Source organism: Passer domesticus, chromosome 7, assembly GCF_036417665.1.
Source record: "Passer domesticus isolate bPasDom1 chromosome 7, bPasDom1.hap1, whole genome shotgun sequence".
Classification (NCBI taxonomy): domain Eukaryota; kingdom Metazoa; phylum Chordata; class Aves; order Passeriformes; family Passeridae; genus Passer; species Passer domesticus.
In genome coordinates this window covers 11,600,249-11,618,430 of record NC_087480.1, presented here as the reverse complement: position 1 = coordinate 11,618,430, position 18,182 = coordinate 11,600,249, and the positions used below count along the sequence as shown (strand labels likewise).

Genomic DNA, 18,182 nt, shown 5'->3' with positions numbered 1-18,182 from the left:
TACAGATTTAATCTCTCTGATTATATGTATATCCATGTAATGAAAGTTGGGGTTTAGGAAGGTTTGGTAATGAAATAACATGTTAAAAGTTGCAGTGAATTAAATTTCTTAGTCACAGAGTTACATTTTTCCTATTTATGAACAATGTTAGATTCATAGGGAAGAATGGTTGAGGCCATGGCCAGCCACAAAGGACTCTTCCTCCTATTTCCCCTTCTTATATAGAAAGAGTGAATAGTTTAAAAATTAAAGTCTTAATATAAGCAAATATGTTAATTGAAGAAGCGGTAGAGCTTTTAAATATTCCCTGTTTGTTTTTTGACTGCCCTGCAGTTATGGTAAAGTAAGTAAATTGTCACTGGAGAAAATGTTACAGCATTTTTTGATTAAATTTGTGTCCTCAAGGATGTGCCACACCAAACAACGTGATATCCTTTTAAAAAACATTGACTCATTTTCACATGCAGTGTTGGGATTCATATGGAAATAACATCTTGGTTATGTGGGCATAAAAATGTCCATCTAATAATGCTTTGTGTTTGTGCACAGAACTCAAAAGCAACTGAAAACCTTCTGGCAATGGAATATCTTTTATGGCCTGATCCCAGTGCAGGTACTCTCCACAGAATTATTGTAACCTGAAAACAGGGGGCTTAAACAATGCCCTGGAAATGTGCCCAGCCTCTTGGTTCTTTTTCTCCCAATATTCTCAGCATTTTGATTTTTATCTGCAGCCAGCTCCTTGGTAGTAGTAATCTTGGTTTCTGTGCTGTCATGTTGTCACCATACAGTTCTTAGTGGCAGAAACAGGAGTTTGAGGCTGGGTACTTCACAGTATTTCCATTTCCTCCTCACACATGAGGTGAAATTTTGAAGGCTCCAGGCTCGAGTCTGTAGTGTGACAAATCTTTGTTCAGTTGCTGCTTTGAACAAAATTAATGCTCTTAATTGAAGCCTCATTAGATTTGGCAGCTGTTTTGCCTGCAGATTATAGCTGGTGACCAGGTGATTTTATCAGCAACAACAATGGTGACAGTGTCAGAGGAGACAGAACAACTTTAGCTCCTCAGCTGGATTTCCTCCAGCCCAGGAACGAAGCTCTGTGCTGGGGAGCAGAGGAACATCCTGTGTACCTGTGCTGCTGCTGAGCTTACATGGCAGTAAGTGAACACCTCCCAAAAACATGACACCCACTGCAGTGCCACCTCCTTGAAACTCTGAAATGCTGTGAACCACTGCTCACTTTGGGATTTGACCTGTCGCTTACCACGCTGTATCTTTTCCCTGGTGGTGTGCTAATGGAGTGCCAATCTCTTGCAGGTGGGTGTGCATGGCATTAGAATAGAGTTCATCAACGAGAAAGGATCCAAGCGCACGGCCACCTACTTACCGGAGGTCGCCAAGGAGCAAGGTCACTGTTGCACTTTATTTCCTAACATCTGGGGAAGAACTTGAAATCTAAATTCTGTGTTTCTGAAAATACAGAATTCTGTAAATCTAGCATGCAGTATTTAACCTTGCACTGATGGAACAGTGTTCAAGTGTAAGAAGACTCTTATATAAAATGCCAATTACGTGCCTGTGTTAGTCTCCTAGAGGGCTTCAGTAAACTCTGTGTGTTTTTTGAGCCAGTCATAAATGCAGTGTAGCTATAGGAAAATAAAGTGTGGAGGAATGGTACAGTGCTGTCAGCCAGGCTAGCAGCTGTTAAAGCTGCCAGTTTCTGTGTGGCTGCTTGGCTGGGATATAAGGGAGATGCAGAAGCTCTCTTGAGCATTGGGATGTCTGGGCAGTTATCTTAACCATGATTTGTTCCTGAATCCTGATGATCAAGTTGTTTTTCAGTTAGGTACTTTCTGCTAGTACTCAATTCCTGTTACAAACACTGACTTCCTGGGGTTTTTAATGGATGGAAGGAAATTATTTTCAATATGGAAGTACAAAAGAATGTTGTTAAAAGTCCCTTTTAATAGAGGCACGGACTTAAGTTTGTGAATTTAAAAAACTAGAGTAGATTTTGTTCAACAGTCTGTTGCTGACTCTAAACACTCATGTTGTTTTATTTCCAAGGTTGATAGTGTGTCTCAGTCTGTCTCAATCATTTATAGTTTGCATTACTGCTGCTTTTTTTTACCTTTTTATATATGTTTGTCTACAGAGAGTTCAGCAGATATCTTTACTAAGAATTCTTTTTCATTTATAATTCTGTTTCCAGATAGTTTCATAAAAGTCATGGGGTGTTCCAAGCTTTTTTTAAAAATCAGGAATTGTGGGGGGAATGTGTCTAAATTCCTGAATAGTTTTAGGAGACCATGGATTGCAATCTGATTCTTTGAAGTCTCCAGAACTACTCATTTGTATTTTGTATATGCCCAAATGTACTGTGTTTTTTGCAGGTTTTTTAATGTAACAATGTGAATAGTTATTGCATCTTTAGGAAATAACATGTCTAACAGCTATTTAAAATATGCAAGTTTTTAAATAAATAGGAGGTTTGGATAGCATGAAGATTTTATTGAGAACAGTAATGAATCTGTATTTTAAATCCATAGCTTCTTTCATTATCTAGACACTTGTAATATATAGTTGTTCTGAAATCAGCCATATCTCTGTAAAATGAAGTGATGTTTATGAAGAAGTCTGATTTCAAGTTCTCTGCACATGTTCAACTGATAATTATTTAAAATGTTATACATAAATTTAGTTTTCCATATTGTTATAACCGTTTGTAATGTCTAAAGTGGCTGTGATACATGATCATACCTGAATGCTTTGTAAAAGTTCAGTTTTGTATCACACACCCAGTTTAGGACACTTGGGTAGGGTGGGTTCACTTTTAATATATTTCAACTATGAGATGAGAAATATATGTTGTTTGTAGAGTGAGCTGTGTGTGTAAAGAAATGCTAAATGTGGAATTTCCTTCAGCTGTTCTGAAGTAGGGAAGAATGTTTTGGTTTTTCCCAAATGCCAGCAGAGCCCTTGCGCTCTCAGCAGCACCACACACTGTACTGTGCTTTTGCAACATCTGTTCCTGTTGCTTCATTTCTCACTAATTTGTGCTACTGTAACATCCAACAGGATGGGACCACATTCAAACCATAGATTCCTTGTTGAGGAAAGGAGGCTACAAAGCTCCAATTACTAATGAATTCAGGAAAACAATAAAGCTAACCAGGTATGCACTGGGATACCACACAGAGCCCTGTTGTTGTAGTGCTGGGAGGTGCTCCTTGCTGGTAAGTCTGCTGCAGATGGTAATGGTAAACTCTCCTGGATGTGTCATTCCTGATTGCTTTGTTCCACAAGAGCAGTACAGATTTAGGAGAAGCTTTGCACAGGGATGGGTGGCCCTAAGCAGGGAGCAAGAGGCAGCTCTTCAGAGCAGGCTGTGATGTGTCAGGTTCCTGCAGGTGTGGGCTGAACTCTGCACGTTCTCAGCACTGCTTTAGCTCTGCCTTCTCACAGAGGGAGTTTTGGCTGTAGTGGCTGTTCAGGGCTGTGGCTGACAGGGATTACTTGCTCTTGTTAGATTCATTTGGGCAGATGGTGCATGGTGGGGCTGCTGCTGTATTGTCCTGGAGGCCCCTCAGAGCCCCAGTGTGCTGGATCCTCAGAGAAGCCTCTGGGGTGTGCCCTGTGGAGGACAGGTTCCCCTGATCTTGAGGTGTGAGACATGCAGGCCATGCTCTGCTTCCACAGCCAGTGTTCTAGTGAAACTGTGTCAGCCTATTCCCAGGAGTGGGGACGAGAATTTAATATTTTATATCATACTAGTTTCATTTGGTTTTGCTAATTTAATAAAACGTGTTCTTGAGGGCTCCTTAGTGTGTGGCAGCCAAGGTATTTCAGAATTAACAGCAGATACTCTGCCCATGATATTGCCATTAGGTGGTGAAGGTAGTCCTGTGGAGTAGCTCTGAGGAAGGGAAACATTTTATTCTGAAGGTTAAATTAGGGAGGGAGGATTTACAGAAACCAGCTAAATGTCTAAGTTAAGCAGAACCCCAGTCTCCCTTTAATTTATTTCAGCTGTACACCTTGTTATCTTTTTTTCAAAAAGAATATTCAAAAAGAGTATCTGGGGATAGCTGAGGGCAAGAGTAATAATGCAATAGATCATTTCTGTACCCCTCAGCAAAAAGGAGCATATTTTTCCATTAAACAAAAACTCTATATAGCATGTGTTTTCTTCCTGCTGCATGATTTTGCTTCAAGCAATGGCATGGAGCACAAAACAAAAGAAAAACTCCTGAAGTTCACCCCCACTCTTCCCAAAAAACCCACAAAAAGCCTTATATTTAGTGTAATTAAGTTCACAACAATGGAACTGCTACCACAATCAATTGCCTGATAAGTGAAATGAGCAAACCATAATTTTTTAACATTCAGAAGAAGGGTTTTTTTGACTGCCTGTTTACTTGCTTTGTTGCTTAAAATCTCAGATACTGCTGACAGATTAGAGACAGTATTATTAAAATAGTAATTGTTTTCCAGCATTAGACAACTTGTTTTAGAACCTCATTTAAATAATTTATTGTCATACATGAAAATATCCTTTGGAGGAGTGAATAAGGGCTTTTAACTTCTTTTTCAAGTCTTCTGAATTAAAGTAAACATCCTGTGTGTGAAGAAGGCTTTAGGCTGTTCATGAGTCTGTCACCCCCTTCAGGTTCACACCCAGCAGCTGTGGCCATGTTCTGAGAGAGCTGCACAGTGGCACAGAGGGTCTGGAATGCAGGGGTCAGCAGCTGGGGATTCTCTGCAGAGCTGTCAAGGCCCAGAACAAGGACGAACAAGGTCCCTTGTCCCTTGTCAGACAATACTGATGCAGATGTATTCAGAATTTGTTGTCAGGACCTGGATTCTGCCTTTAGTTAGAGGGAGCTGGGTGATGTTCTTGTGGGACCATTTTTCATTATTTCTCAACTGACTTGGGAGTCAGGAGAGGTCCCAGTCAAGTGGAAGCTGGCAAATGTTCCATTTGGAAGAAGGAAGATCCTTGTTATTACAGGCCTGCTGGTCTCACTTCAAAGCCAGGTGAAATTAGTTTGGTGCCTTTCTGTGAGGACATCAAACTCTGGAGTGTGATGAGAGGAAAGTGACCAGAAATGGCAAAAGGCCTCAAGGGCAAGACTCAGGAGGAATAGCTGAGGTTACATGTTCTGTTCAGTTTGGAGAGGGCTGAGAAAAACCTCCCTGGGGTCTGCAGGTTCCTGCAGGGAGCAGTGGAACAGAGCTGCTTGTCTCCTCTTTCAGGTGACCAACAATAGAACGTGAGGGAAGGGAATGAAGCTGCCTCAGGGGAAGTTCAGTCTGCACATCAGGAAAATATTCTTTACTGAGAAGGTAGTCAGGCACTTGGAACAAGCTGTCCAGGGTCATGGCATCAGGCCTGTGGGAGGCCAGGGGGTATCTGAGCAATGCTTTTAACCATATGGTTTAGTTTTAGGTAGTTGCGTGAGGAGTAGGGAGTTGGACTCAGTGTTCATGATGGGTCCCTTCCAACTGGAGATATTCTGTGATTCTAGTCTAAAAAGAATGTAACTATATTTAATGTAGCTGGGATAATTTTAAAAGCAGAATTTGGCAGACAGTTGATACTGATTGTTTAAAAACAGCCCAATAATCTGTAGTGCTTGTTAGGGTTTTTCCTACAAGATTTTTTAGAGGGTTGGCTGAAGCTACAGGACATTGTCAATTCCCTCTACCTCAACCAACATAGTAGGCTACCATTTTTGACAATTCTGTTTGCTTAAAGTATTTTCTCATAAACAGTTACGTTGCGATTTGTCACATGATTCAGGAAATGACCCTGACAGTTGTGGCAGTTCCCTTGTGCAGCTGCAGTCAGTCATATTCCCAGCACCAGAAGTACAGAGCTCTTACCACTAAACAAAGCAGCAGTGCAGCATTTCTGGTGCTACTTGCAGCTTCCTGGTAGCAGTTCCTGACTTGGCCTCTCTGCTCTTTTCAGGTACCGCAGTGAGAAGATGACGATGAGCTACACAGAGTACCTTGCCCATCGTCAGCATCATCACTTCCAGAATGGTATTGGGCACCCCCTTCCACCATACAACCATTATTCCTGACACTGAGCCGCATGACCAGTCACTGGACCTCTCTGCAGACCTCTTCCCAGGAGACCCTGCCCCTTCTTGGTCTAGCTATCTCTATTACTGTACCATTTTATGATGATAGTTTCCGTTGCCATGTTGAGGCTCCTTGCTTGGTTCAGCTCATCATGGCAACGGGAGGGAAAACTACATTACTACAAAGATCCCATACCTTTTTATTATTGATTCACTGCAGATTTTTTTGCAGCATATACCCTTGGGTTTTTTATGAAAATTTAAATTTCTACTTCGTTAACATTGAATTATATCAATCAAGGCTTTCTGTAACTGTGGATGGAAGGAAGAGTTTAAGGATTGCAGTTAGGGATGCTTTGCTTAGCAAAAAGGCATTCATGGCTTTTGCATTAATGGGTGTGATAGGGAATGAAACATATCAGATTCAGGTATTGAAGTAGACAATGAATTGCATTTTCATAACATTCTTAATGACGTTGTGTGTACAGTATCTCACCTTCACAGTAAAGATTCCATGTAGCTCTGTACAGGATCTCCAGATCCAGCACAAACAGCCGGAGCACCAAGGCTGACATACAAAAAGCTTTCTTGGGATGAAGAGAAGCAGCTCATGTACAGCGAGAGGTGATGTTAACATGGCAGCATTTTCAGAATCAAGTGGCCTAAATGATTTGGGCACAATCCAGTCCAGGACCCTTTTGTGTCCCATCCTGTGCTGGGAATCACAGGCAGCCCAGGCCTGTCAGGAGTAGCCACCAGAATGCATTTGTAATGAGACAATGCCTTTCTGATGACTCTAATTAGGAGTGACATTTGTGTCCTAAAACAGATTGGTGAGTAGCAGATGTCATATTAGGAAGGAAATGGATTTAGATTTTAGTGCCTTTGACTATAACATAATTATATACTTATATATAAAATTCATAGAAAACATATACTCCAGACATTTTAGCAAACCCTGTTGAGGCTGCTCTGGCATCAGGGTTTTGGACACGTTTTTTTTTCTCTTTAAAATGAGATTTACTTTTTTATTATTATTATTATTATTAGCAAACTTATTTTGGAAAAGAGAAATCCCTGTTTTGTTCTTCATCTGCTCTTGAACTTACTGAGTTTTATCAAGTCATGAATAGTTGGATCAAGTTAACTTTGGTTTAATAAAAGAAAAAAGACTGTTGTGAGAGAGGCAGGACAAGTATGCCATAATGTTACATGTTTTCATCTATTGCAGGAATAGTGCTTGAGAGCTGTAAGTACTGTGTAATAATTCTGATACCCCTCCACACGGTAGAAGAAAGAAAACAGATTGGAACTTTTTCCTGCTGTAAAAATAGGATTTAGTAAGAGGTATGTGTGGTCTGTTTGCAAGGCCAGTCCCTGGCAGGAGCTCACTGCTTCCTCCTGTGCCTGCAGAGCTCCCACTGCTGCCTGTTGCAGCACAGGCCACCTGTTACAGAAAAGACCTTCCTAATCTGAGTGAGTAAACCACAGTAAGCAGAAATTCCAGTTACTTTGAATAATGAATGTTTGTAAATACGTAGGTATATAAAAATCAAATAGATAAAATTCAGTTTAAAAAAATTGGATCAACTGTAAAAGTGTTTCAATAGGGTTTCATAGTCAGATAAGGATAAATTATGCTCATCCCTTATGTGAGGTTAGGTCTGCCACTTAATTTCTATGGAGGTTCTTGTAGAAGGTCTTTGGTATTCCTTCATCCACAGCATTTATGTCCAAATATTACCATTTTCAGTTGCGATGCCTTAATTTTTAAGCAGAGGGCCTGAAATTTCAGGAGCCAAGAGATGCCAGCCAGAAGCTGCAAAAATGAGTAGATGTTTATACAGAGGCTATTTTGGATGATACTGTTGTCTTGTTTCTACTTGGGGAACACTTTTAGATTAATTAGTCTTCAAGTGGAAATGTGAACAAGTGGCTACCTGATAGAGTTGTGTTGGTTTTTTTTCTTGCCCTTATAGGGAACCTGAGCACAAACTGAATCATTCTGCTGCGAAAAAAAGTCATCCAACCCCATCTTTATCTGTCATCTCGTTACAGCTCGCTCGTGCTTCTGCATGAGCTCATTGTTAGAAGTTTTTTAAAAAGATCTATTATATATAAAAATATATATGTATTGAAAGGTGCTAATCAACCTCAAGAAGGTCACGTGACTGGTCATGCGGATCTAAAATCATATCAGATTTTTTAAGAAATCTTCGATATATGCAGATGTTATACAGAATTTCTTACCAGTGTAATAATGATATACTGATGAATAAACAATCCTGCAGGATTTTAAGGACAAGGTCAGCAATACTTCCCACCATGGCTTGGGGGAGAAAAGGATAGTTTTGTCTCCTTTTTGTATACAGCATAATGCACAATGCATTTTTGTCTATCTCTTAGTAGCTGTTGCTTAAAAATATAGTTCAAGGGTGTTATACAAACTGTAAAGGTGTGCTTTTGAACTGAGCTCATGCCAGACCCTTCTGGACCAGGGTTTTGTATCACTAATTTAAAAACTGTTACAGAGTCTGTGGTCAATCAGATTGTATGATTTTTTTTTTAAAGATTGGAATAATCAGTCTACCTACAGTGTTTCTAGGGCACCTACCTCCTCAGCACACTGTGCTGAACTGCTGCAGATTGTTTCTCTGTAATTGTGGGATTCTTTGTACCAAACATGCAGCTCACTGTGACATGCACTGGCACAGAATAGGTCTATTTGCTTAAAGCTAATCAGCAATTGCTCTCACAAATGTCATTCCCTCGTAGTTACATTTAGTAGCTTTTAGCTGTATTGTTGGGGTTACAGATTAGCTTTTCCTTTGGGGTACTTTATAGAAATTAAGGTACAACCAAGTAGCTTATTTCACTGTTTGTTAAGTTGAAATGCTGATTTATTTTTTTTTATAAGCACTACTCAGTTTGCCTTATTCCATTGAAGAGGTTGTTGGGTTTTTTTTTCATTCTCTTGCCTAATGTTCCTAAAAACTCTGTTCTGTAAACTGAGTTAGACAACCAAACCATAGACTTGACACGAAGCTGTTACTTGGTGATGCTTCAAGTGTCCTTCCTGCTGCCACGGCAGCGGCTGCTGCTCCGGCAGGGGTGGACGCTCCGGTCCTGACCTCAGCCCCGCTCTGGAGCCAAGGTGGGCACAGCCCTGGCACACCTGGAGTTTGTATATGGACCTCTACTTGTCTTCAACTGTGCGGGTTTTTAAAGCTGTTGTCTGGAGTAGGTTACATCTCTTATGTGTGTTAGATCGAACCAAAGAAGCCTCCAGCCATGCCCAAATGCTGCTCCTAAAGCCTGCCTTCCAGTCCTTACAAAATCTCTGCAGGATTAAATGTGTTAACTTTTTTATTTTTGTACAGTTTCTAACTGATTTTTGCTAGTGATGTTAATTGAATTAAGTTTATTTGGGGAGTCTGAGTATCTCCTCCATTTAAATAAACTGGTGACTTTCATTTTATGTTAAAAAAAGAAAAAAAACCTAAAAAAAAAAAAAAGAGAAACCCAAAGTGTGCCTCTCAGATTTAAGGGTTTCTGATTACATTTATTCTTAAGACCAGCAATGATTCTTTATATACAAAGATATGTTTTCCTCATTTTTTATTACTGTTAAAGAAAAAAATAAAAAAGAAAAACCTCTTTCTTTGCTCTGGACTCAGTAATTGCGCTGGTACATAAACGCACTGAGAAAACAAACTTTTGTTTGAAACTTTTGTAACAACTTATGACTGTTTTGTATATCAAAGTTGATTCTTTTCAAGATATTTGGATCTAGTTTCTAAGTTATTTTAGTGTTTTATATGTTACAAAGAAAAAAAAAAACAAACTTACTTTAAATTGTTCACCAGCATCTTGAGTTATCTTCAATGCCATGGTGACACACAGTGGGCTTAGAGCTACCTGGAGTAGCTTGTAAGGCCTGGGTCTTTTCCTTCCTTCCTTAGCAACTCAATTGATTACAGTAATATCACAGATTACCTGAACCCCCTTCCTTTATAACTAGATCCTTCTTCCTTCCACATTTAATTGCTATTAGTGTGAAGAAACTGTTGAAATGGGCATTTTAATATAAGTACGGCTTAAAAAGAGAAAAATGAGGAAAAAGAAAAAAAAATGCTAGAAGGTTATCTGTGGGTCTGTGAGATATGGCTGTGGAAAGATATTGTAGTAGTTTTAACACTATTGTTATTACCTTTTAAATCATTTACCCAATAAAATAAGGAAAAAGAATCACCATTTCTTTTTATGTTTCTCTCTTTAACTGTGTGGCTTGGTCAGTGTTGTTATTGAAGCATTTGTGCCTGGTGTTAATGTCAAAGGCTAATGGTGTGTTGGAAATATTTTCCTATCTTTCCTTTTGTCTGCTGTAGGAACAGACTGGGGACAGGTACGTGCAGCTTTCACTAAACACTCCCAGTGAAATCACCATCTATATCAGCTACAGTTATTTATCTCAGTATATTCATCAGTATTTGTATCAATTGCCAGTTCAATTTTATACTTCTTGTCTAACTTTACACATGGAATTCTGTCCAGGCCTGAGCTCCCTACTGTGAGAGGCAGAAATGGTTTCAATCTTTTGAAGCAAAACTTCTTTGCAGAACCAATTATCCTGGTGTCAGCCCCATAGCACTGGTACCCCTAGCAGCCAGATTGTTCAACAGAACATTGTGCCAATGTGTGTTGAAGAATGGCTGTCAAAGCAACAGCACAGCTGATGCCAAAACCAAGTTGGAGAACTCTGGTCCCTCAGCCAAATTCTTGGTGCACTGAGAGACTTTCTACCGAGTCTGAGTTAAAGGGAGCATATTTCCTCTGTAGGATAATTCCTGAGACAAAGCATTCCATCTCCCTGGAACTCAGCTCTGGGTTTAGAAGGGCTTTTGTTTGCCTCATGCTGCATTAACAGCTCTGCTGGCTGTAATGCAGTGCCTTTCAAAGCAGAGCAGTAGAATCTGTGTAACCTTTGGATGCTGAAGTCTGATGCAGCCATTCCTTGCTCTGAAGCTTTGATTTAGGAGATGAACAAGCATCCGAAGGGAAATCTGCCTGGGTAAATACTAAGCCAGTGATGGAAGCTTGGCTCACAGATTTGGTAAAATTTAGTGTAAAATCTACACTAAGCCTAATCTAAAACCCTGAGGCCATTGAAAGGCAGAGCTAGTTACCACTTCCCACAATGAGTTTCCACTCTTCTCACTGCTTTAGCCAGCTCTCCAATTCCCATGCTGTAAAAATCAAACCAAGCCATAGCATTTAGGGTGTTTCAGATGTAGAAACTTGCTTATTCTTACATATTTGTTGGTATTAAACAACAAAATTATAATTAATTTCCAGTTAGTTATAGAGGGCTGTTGACGGTAATCAGCAGTGCCTGCAATGGGAAATTGCTTGCTTGGTGCAGCTCAGGCTCCCTTACAGCACTTCACACTGGATTTCTACTTAAGCTGTTTCATCAGTCTTTATACTCTGCCAGAGAAATTAAGCTGAAAAATTGATTCTTTTCCCCAGCTACATGAAAACTTGAATCCTCTGCAATGGAGATATAATAATACAGGGTGGGCACATCCAGTATGTTCTTTTTCCAAGAACAGTATTTGCCAAGAACTGCTCACAAGGCAATAACCTGCTTGTCTGAGCTGTACTGGGTCACAAGAACACATTTGACTGTGCTGCAATCATGTTTATTACAGCCAGAAGCATTTGCAAAGTACATTAACACAACTTTGCCATCCTGTGATGTGGGGCTGAGTGCAGTCCTGCAGCTGCTACAGCAGCTTTCTGAACAAAGGTGGGAGCTGAAAACTTCTGTGCATGTTCTCCCATCTTCTGCTGAAGTGCTGTGAAATGGGAACTACAGGACATTGGCCAGGCTGGGGTAGGAACAGTGAGGAAGTGTGGAGAAAGCATCCTTGTACTGGAACAGTTCCCTGAGCTCTGCACCTGAAAGACAAGGACAGGTCCTGTTTAAACAGTGATTAAAGGATTTACACCCTGCAGTGAGCTCTGCCAGTAAACTGCTGTTGACTGACAGGTTACAGGCAAAAGTCAGACTGAAGTGCTTAGAACTCCAGAAATGCCAGTAGCCACTGTTCTCCCAGGAACTGCTATGTGCAAGGTAGACAACATCAGGCTGTACAGACTGTTTCAGGCAGGAGCCTCCATCTTCTTACCTGATTTACAAAGAGCTTTTATTTACATGCCTCTGTGATTCTTACCTAGTTATAAGAAGTCCCAAGCAAGACAGACTGAGACCTGGCACAATTAGAATGATAACAAGACTATCCAGTATCCAGTAAAATGCATTTATTTGTTTTAATTCCAAGGGTTAACAACTATTTGCCCAATGATCTGGACTTGGGGCACAACAACAAAAAAGCCCACCAGAGCAAAATACAAAAACAAGTACACAAATTACCCTTTATTTGTAAATGTTACCTCATAACCAAAGTTTAGCACATTATAAAGTTTACAAAATTTATAACACAAATTATTCAGAACTAACAGCATATGTGGCAGTTGAGCCCATCCACATGCATCCTTGCCCTTTCCACCCCATTCTGTGCCTGATAATGCCACGCTGGGACAAGAGTGGGGTAAGCAGCCCTGCAGGTTCCTGCAGCCCCCTGGTGCTCCAGCCCAGCCCCTGGCACAGGATGGTCTGGGAGAGTGGGGTGTGCTCACTGCTCTGCCTGCTGTGTCCTCTGCAGCATTGGGGTAATGACTCAGGAAATGCAGAAATAGGTTTTAAAAGTACAAAATTGACCCTGAAGAAAAATAAAATTATTTATAAAACAGCTTGGCTTTGACTAAGTTACACCACAGCTGCAAGAAAGAGAGATTGACAGCAATATCACTTGAAGTACAAGGTCACAAAAATCAACAGATTTGTTATGATTTGTTATGATTTGTTATGATTATGATTGTTATCATTTGTTATGATTCCTGTCACTGTAGAACTGAAAACACCAAAGCTGACCTGTGTGCCTGCAGAAACCTCCCACCAGGGCTGACATTCACCCTCTTCCTGGGTTTTGGCTATTTCAGAGCTTTGTTAACTATAAAGATGAATTTAATTCCTAAGAATCCACCTAGAGTGAAACAACTGTCACACTGAAGAAAACACCACGTAATTCCATTAGCTGTGGATGCATAGAAAACAAATGCTTCTGGTTTAGATGCAAGACTTAGGACATAAAAGTACAGTCAGTTAACAGTTGCAAATAGCCATTTCTGAAAAATACAAATGAACTTTATAAAATTATCTCAAATATACAGAAATATCAAAATTCTGTGGCCAGAAACAGAAACCTACTATTAGGTACTCTCTGACCTCAAGGTTTGACTGGAGTGCAGATGGACTGACTTCTCCTCAAGCATACGTAAGTTTTGCTTATGGGGCAGCATCTTTGAACTAAGAAGCTGAACTAAAACCAGCTCCAGGTGCAGACTGTGGCTTTTCAGCAATTTATAAACACATGGGCAAGACTTATTTGTTTGCACCTTTCAAAAGAAACAATGCAAATTCTCCTTTAATGCTTTAAAGAGGAAGTTAAAGAGGAACTTAAACAAATAGATCCAGCTCAGACACTGTGAGACAGTGTCTCTGTAAATCTCTGGAAAAAAGAGCACTGCAGGGATTGTGGACAGCTGAAGCCATGGCACAAGGCAGAAATGTTACTGGTTTACCTCTGTTTTGGAGGACTACTTACTCCAAGGTTGCATAAACAAACCCATCAGTAAGCAGGTTTATGATAGCTAACAATGCTTCATTCATGGGTACACTTGGAGGGAAATGCAGCCAGTGGCAGCTGGAGTAGTGAGTTTGCTTAACTCCCTGTTTCTTTTGAAATGCCTACAATACCAACACTTGGAGGGCTGTCTTCAGACCCCTTAACCCATACCAGCATCTCTGAAGGCCAGGCAGTGGCACTGCACAAGAATTTTTTGGGTTATTCTGGCCAGCAAATGAAGTTGCTCTGGGGTGAGATTTGCTGCAGGGAGCAGTGGGTCTGTGCAGCCCCACAGCCACTGCTGCTGAAATTCCCAGAGCCATGACACATGGGGCACATTGACCAGGAGGCCCAGGACAGCCCTTTCAATTGCATTGCACTGCAGCACTGTCAAATCTCATCACCAGGTACTGGGCAACAGCTTCAAGTTACCTTGACATGTATTGAGTGTGGAACACCCCAGGAGAGAATGCAATTGCCTCCCAAGAACAGCAGTAGTTTTGTGCTTTCATTTCCAGCATAAATAAGCATAAAGCAACCAAAGAAATCTGCATAGTGTAACTTCCTATAAAATAAAGCATTCAGGGAAAAGAAAAATCAGCCTCTGCCAGGGAAAACAACAAATAACTGCTATAGAGATGAAGTACTCTGCTTTCCCATTTCCTGCACATATGGCAAGCTCTGGCTAATGCATATTCCCAGCAGATACCAGAGATAGGTGAGGAATGAAGGATGTGAAGGTCCACAATTGCTTCAGAAGTTTTTTCCTTTTCTGCTCCCATTCTGACCTGTCCTTCCCCTTCTGTAGAGCCTCTCTTAGCTACACTGATGCAGTTTTGATGCAGTGTTGATTCATAAATCAACATGAAATTCTAAAAGCCTTCAAAGAAGGGCATGGGGAAGGGGGGAATAGTTTTGGGCCTGCCACTGCAGGAAAGACACTGAGGCTCTGGAGCACATCCAAACCAAGGCATGAGAGCTGGGAAGGGTCTGGAGCACACATCTGAGGAATGGCTGAGTTTAGCCTGGGGAAAAGGAGGCTCAGGGTGGACCTTGTCACTCTGCAACTGCCTGAAGGGAGGATGGGGTTCAGCCTCTTCTCCCAAGGAAATAAGCAACATGACAAGAGGAACAGCCTCAAGTGGCACCGGGGAAGGTTTAAATTGGACGTTAGGAAAAATTTCTTCACCAGAAGGGTTAGCAAGCCTTGAACAGGCTGCAGGAGGGGTTAAAGATGTGTAGGTAGGTGTGGCACCTGAGGATAAGGGTTAGTGGTGGGCTCAGCAGTGCTGGGTTAATGCTTGGTTTGGTGAACTCACAGGCTCTCTCCAACCTAAATGATTATGTTCTAACTCAAACAGCCTCACTGATACTGCACAACAACAAAGGAGGAACAGCTTATGTTCAAAAGGTCAAGATTGCACTGTCTGCCTTCCCACCTGACTCCATTTGATTCCTTCACTGCAGCTCCAGTACTTCTAAAATCCCTGCTGAGTGCAGTAGTTGGTTACCTCTCTACTTTGTTGCCTTGTTCAGTGAGACATTTTCTCAGCTGAAATTGCTATGAAAGACTCAGCAAGCTCCAGAACGTGCCCACACAAGGTTTAGAAGGACAGTACAATGCCCCACTGGCTCTGATGAGCAGCTCCATCAGCAAACTCCATGTGGTGAAATTACACCTCGAATTTCTGTGTAACTCAGAACAACTGGTGCAGCCCAGGAGGGAAAAGCACAGGTGACCCCCAGGGAGGGAGGCAGGGAGGGCAGGGACAGCCCCTCCCAGCAGCTCTGCACCAGGAATTCCTTTCCACTGCACAGGCATGGCCCTGGCAGCTCTGTTCACATTCCTGCTACTGAATTTTAAGTCAGCCAGAAGAGCTTGCAAATTGTGCTTTCCAAGCAAAGAGCCTGCACTGAGTGAGACACCTGAGCTCATTCAAATGCTCCTGCAGTTTTAATTGACCAGAGGCAGTCAATGGTGGCAAACAGCAGCTGCTTTATACTTGTTTGGAATGCCCTGAAGCAGATGATTACAGATAGGAAATGCCATAGTTTAAAAAAGGAAAAAAGAAAAGGCTCCTACTTAGAGAAGTGTTTCCAGTAACTACAATATCCTGACAGGAAAAAAAAAAAAAGGGAAGATGCTAAAAAAAAAAGGAAAAAAAAAAAAGAAAGGAAAAAAAACCAGAAACCTTAAGCAAATAAAGCAAAATAGTATTTGCAAAATTTGTCTAAAATCCTTCTATTGTAATACTAAGACCAGCTGTATATGCCTGAGGGATAGTTTAGGTACATGCTGCATGTTCTCAAGCTGTGAGCATACAGTATATTTCTTTATATATACACACACAGAGCAAGGCATGGAAGAATGCCAGAAACCAATTTGTAAATCAGAATATGGGACAAGGTATTTCTGATTGAGGTGTACTTTTTGTAATCATATGGAGTAAAAATATTTGAAGTAGCCACTTGTTCCCTCATAATTTTTTTTTTCTTTTTTAAGGAAAAAAAAAGTCAACTTACTTTTGCTTCCTGAGGTATAAACATCTGTACCTTAACTTCAGCACACATACCTTCAGGTGATCCAGCTGGAGGAGGTATGATGGTTTTGGTTTATCTTGCAAGTCACAGCTTTGACAACACAATTAATCTATAAATTCCCCCAAACTTCTGTACAAGAAAAATCTGCAGCCCTGAAACACAACAGTCTGCATAATGGACTCACAATTCTGGAAAAACACAGCAGGATTTTCTATCTTTCTGCCCAATGGTTTCTCCTCCTGCAAAATTGGAGCAGGTACACGCAGTTGATCATTCTGCCCATCTCCATCCTGTTCTCCAAAAGACAAGTTGATGGCTCATGCTACTAAACTGGAACATGCCCTTTGCAGCAGAGGCCTGCACTGATTTGACATTCCTTTTTATACATTATTTTAAAATCAATACACATGATATAGCAGAGCTGTAGGGAGAGAACAGAGTTTCATTCAGTTTCTTCACCAACCAGTCTGGTCAGTAGGGATCAGCATAGATGAAGCAGGAATGTTTCAAAAGCTACTAAGTATAAAAAAAACAACAAACCCTGATGTTTATATTGGACTTTGTATCTCCACTCCTTCTCCAGTCTAAGGTAAGTGAAAAAAACCATTTTGTTCAAAGTCAGAGCAGAACAGTGGATGCAATATCTTATCATGGCCTATACCTAACATGATCTTTTAAAATTATTTCAATATTCTTTTTTTCCCCTCACCAAAATAAAAGCATCTCCAAAGCATCATGATGGGACTTCACTAGATAGGTACTTATCCACTGCAGCTTAGAAATTAAGTAGTTGATTAATTTTTTTAATGAGTTATTGTTCCCCAATATTCTCAACCAGCTTTAAGAAAATACAGTAGAACCTCACTGTTTTGCATTTCTGATTGGAAGATTAGGTGTGCATGATTTCCTGTGACCATTTTGGAACATTCAAGCTTTAAGAGTTAAGCCAGGTGATGCAGTTCAGCATGTTGGTTCACATCAGTGGAGTGCTACAATTCAGCATTATTTCCTGTCCTAGAAGTGTACAATTCTTTAATGAAAAATGAGTCAAAACGAGGTAGCACTGGCACTCTCTGCTGGAATGTGGACAGGTCCTGGCCTAATTTTAAATGGTGGCTTAGCAAGATTCTACTGTAACATATACAAAATGTATAAAACATGAACCTTCCCCAGAATAAGGCCACTAATTTTGCCATTGGCAATAGGCAGTGAGAAACAGTAGGTAAAAAAAAACCTCACTCCATTACAGAGGTGTTTTTGAGGCAAAAAACTGTGGGAAGAAGTACAAAGCCATTGTCCTCTCATCCCCCCTCTTTGTTTTCCAGTATATCTCTGCTTCCTGTGTGAACTACTCTGTGGGGAGAAATTTCAGTCTATTTTCTTAGCTGGGAGTCTAAGCAAGTCCATGCTCCATTTGAAGGTGGGGACAGCACTGTGAAACAGCAGGATTATGAGCTTCCCATGAGTCATGGTCATGACAGTCTGATGTCCAGATGCCCAGATTCGGTACCAGGGCCCATAAAAAGGATCTGAGATGGCTGGGCACAACATGTTGTTCAAATTCACTTCTGTAACCTGAAGATGCAACAATAAATTTATGGATTAATATTTTTATCTTGTACTGATTCACCTAAAAACAGTGAAAATTTAAAGAATTACCATAATAATCAAAAATGTTCAGGTGACAAACAGTTGCTCAACACAAGTAGGACAGTTTTCAGAAAAAAAGCAGATCCAAATTCCATTGTGTATTTAATAAATGGATTTATGCAGGTACATAACCAATCTATGAACTATT

General features: G+C 40.7%; 2 protein-coding genes across 5 annotated transcripts in view; one reads left to right on the top strand and one right to left on the bottom strand.

Annotated features, from left to right (window-relative positions):
• Positions 1-10,340, top strand: part of AMMECR1 (AMMECR nuclear protein 1) — a 94,346-nt gene extending 84,006 nt beyond the window's left edge. For both annotated transcript variants that reach the window (XM_064426886.1, XM_064426887.1), the window contains exons 5-7: positions 1,321-1,411; positions 3,082-3,178; positions 5,978-10,340. In XM_064426886.1, coding sequence (XP_064282956.1) covers positions 1,321-1,411; positions 3,082-3,178; positions 5,978-6,092 — 303 coding nt within the window. In that variant the 3' untranslated portion in view covers positions 6,093-10,340. The remainder of the gene's footprint in view (positions 1-1,320; positions 1,412-3,081; positions 3,179-5,977) is intronic.
• Positions 10,341-16,620: 6,280 nt separating this feature from the next.
• Positions 16,621-18,182, bottom strand: part of TMEM164 (transmembrane protein 164) — a 29,980-nt gene continuing 28,418 nt past the window's right edge. For all 3 annotated transcript variants that reach the window (XM_064426871.1, XM_064426870.1, XM_064426872.1), the window contains one exon: positions 16,621-17,959. In XM_064426871.1, coding sequence (XP_064282941.1) covers positions 17,753-17,959 — 207 coding nt within the window. In that variant the 3' untranslated portion in view covers positions 16,621-17,752. The remainder of the gene's footprint in view (positions 17,960-18,182) is intronic.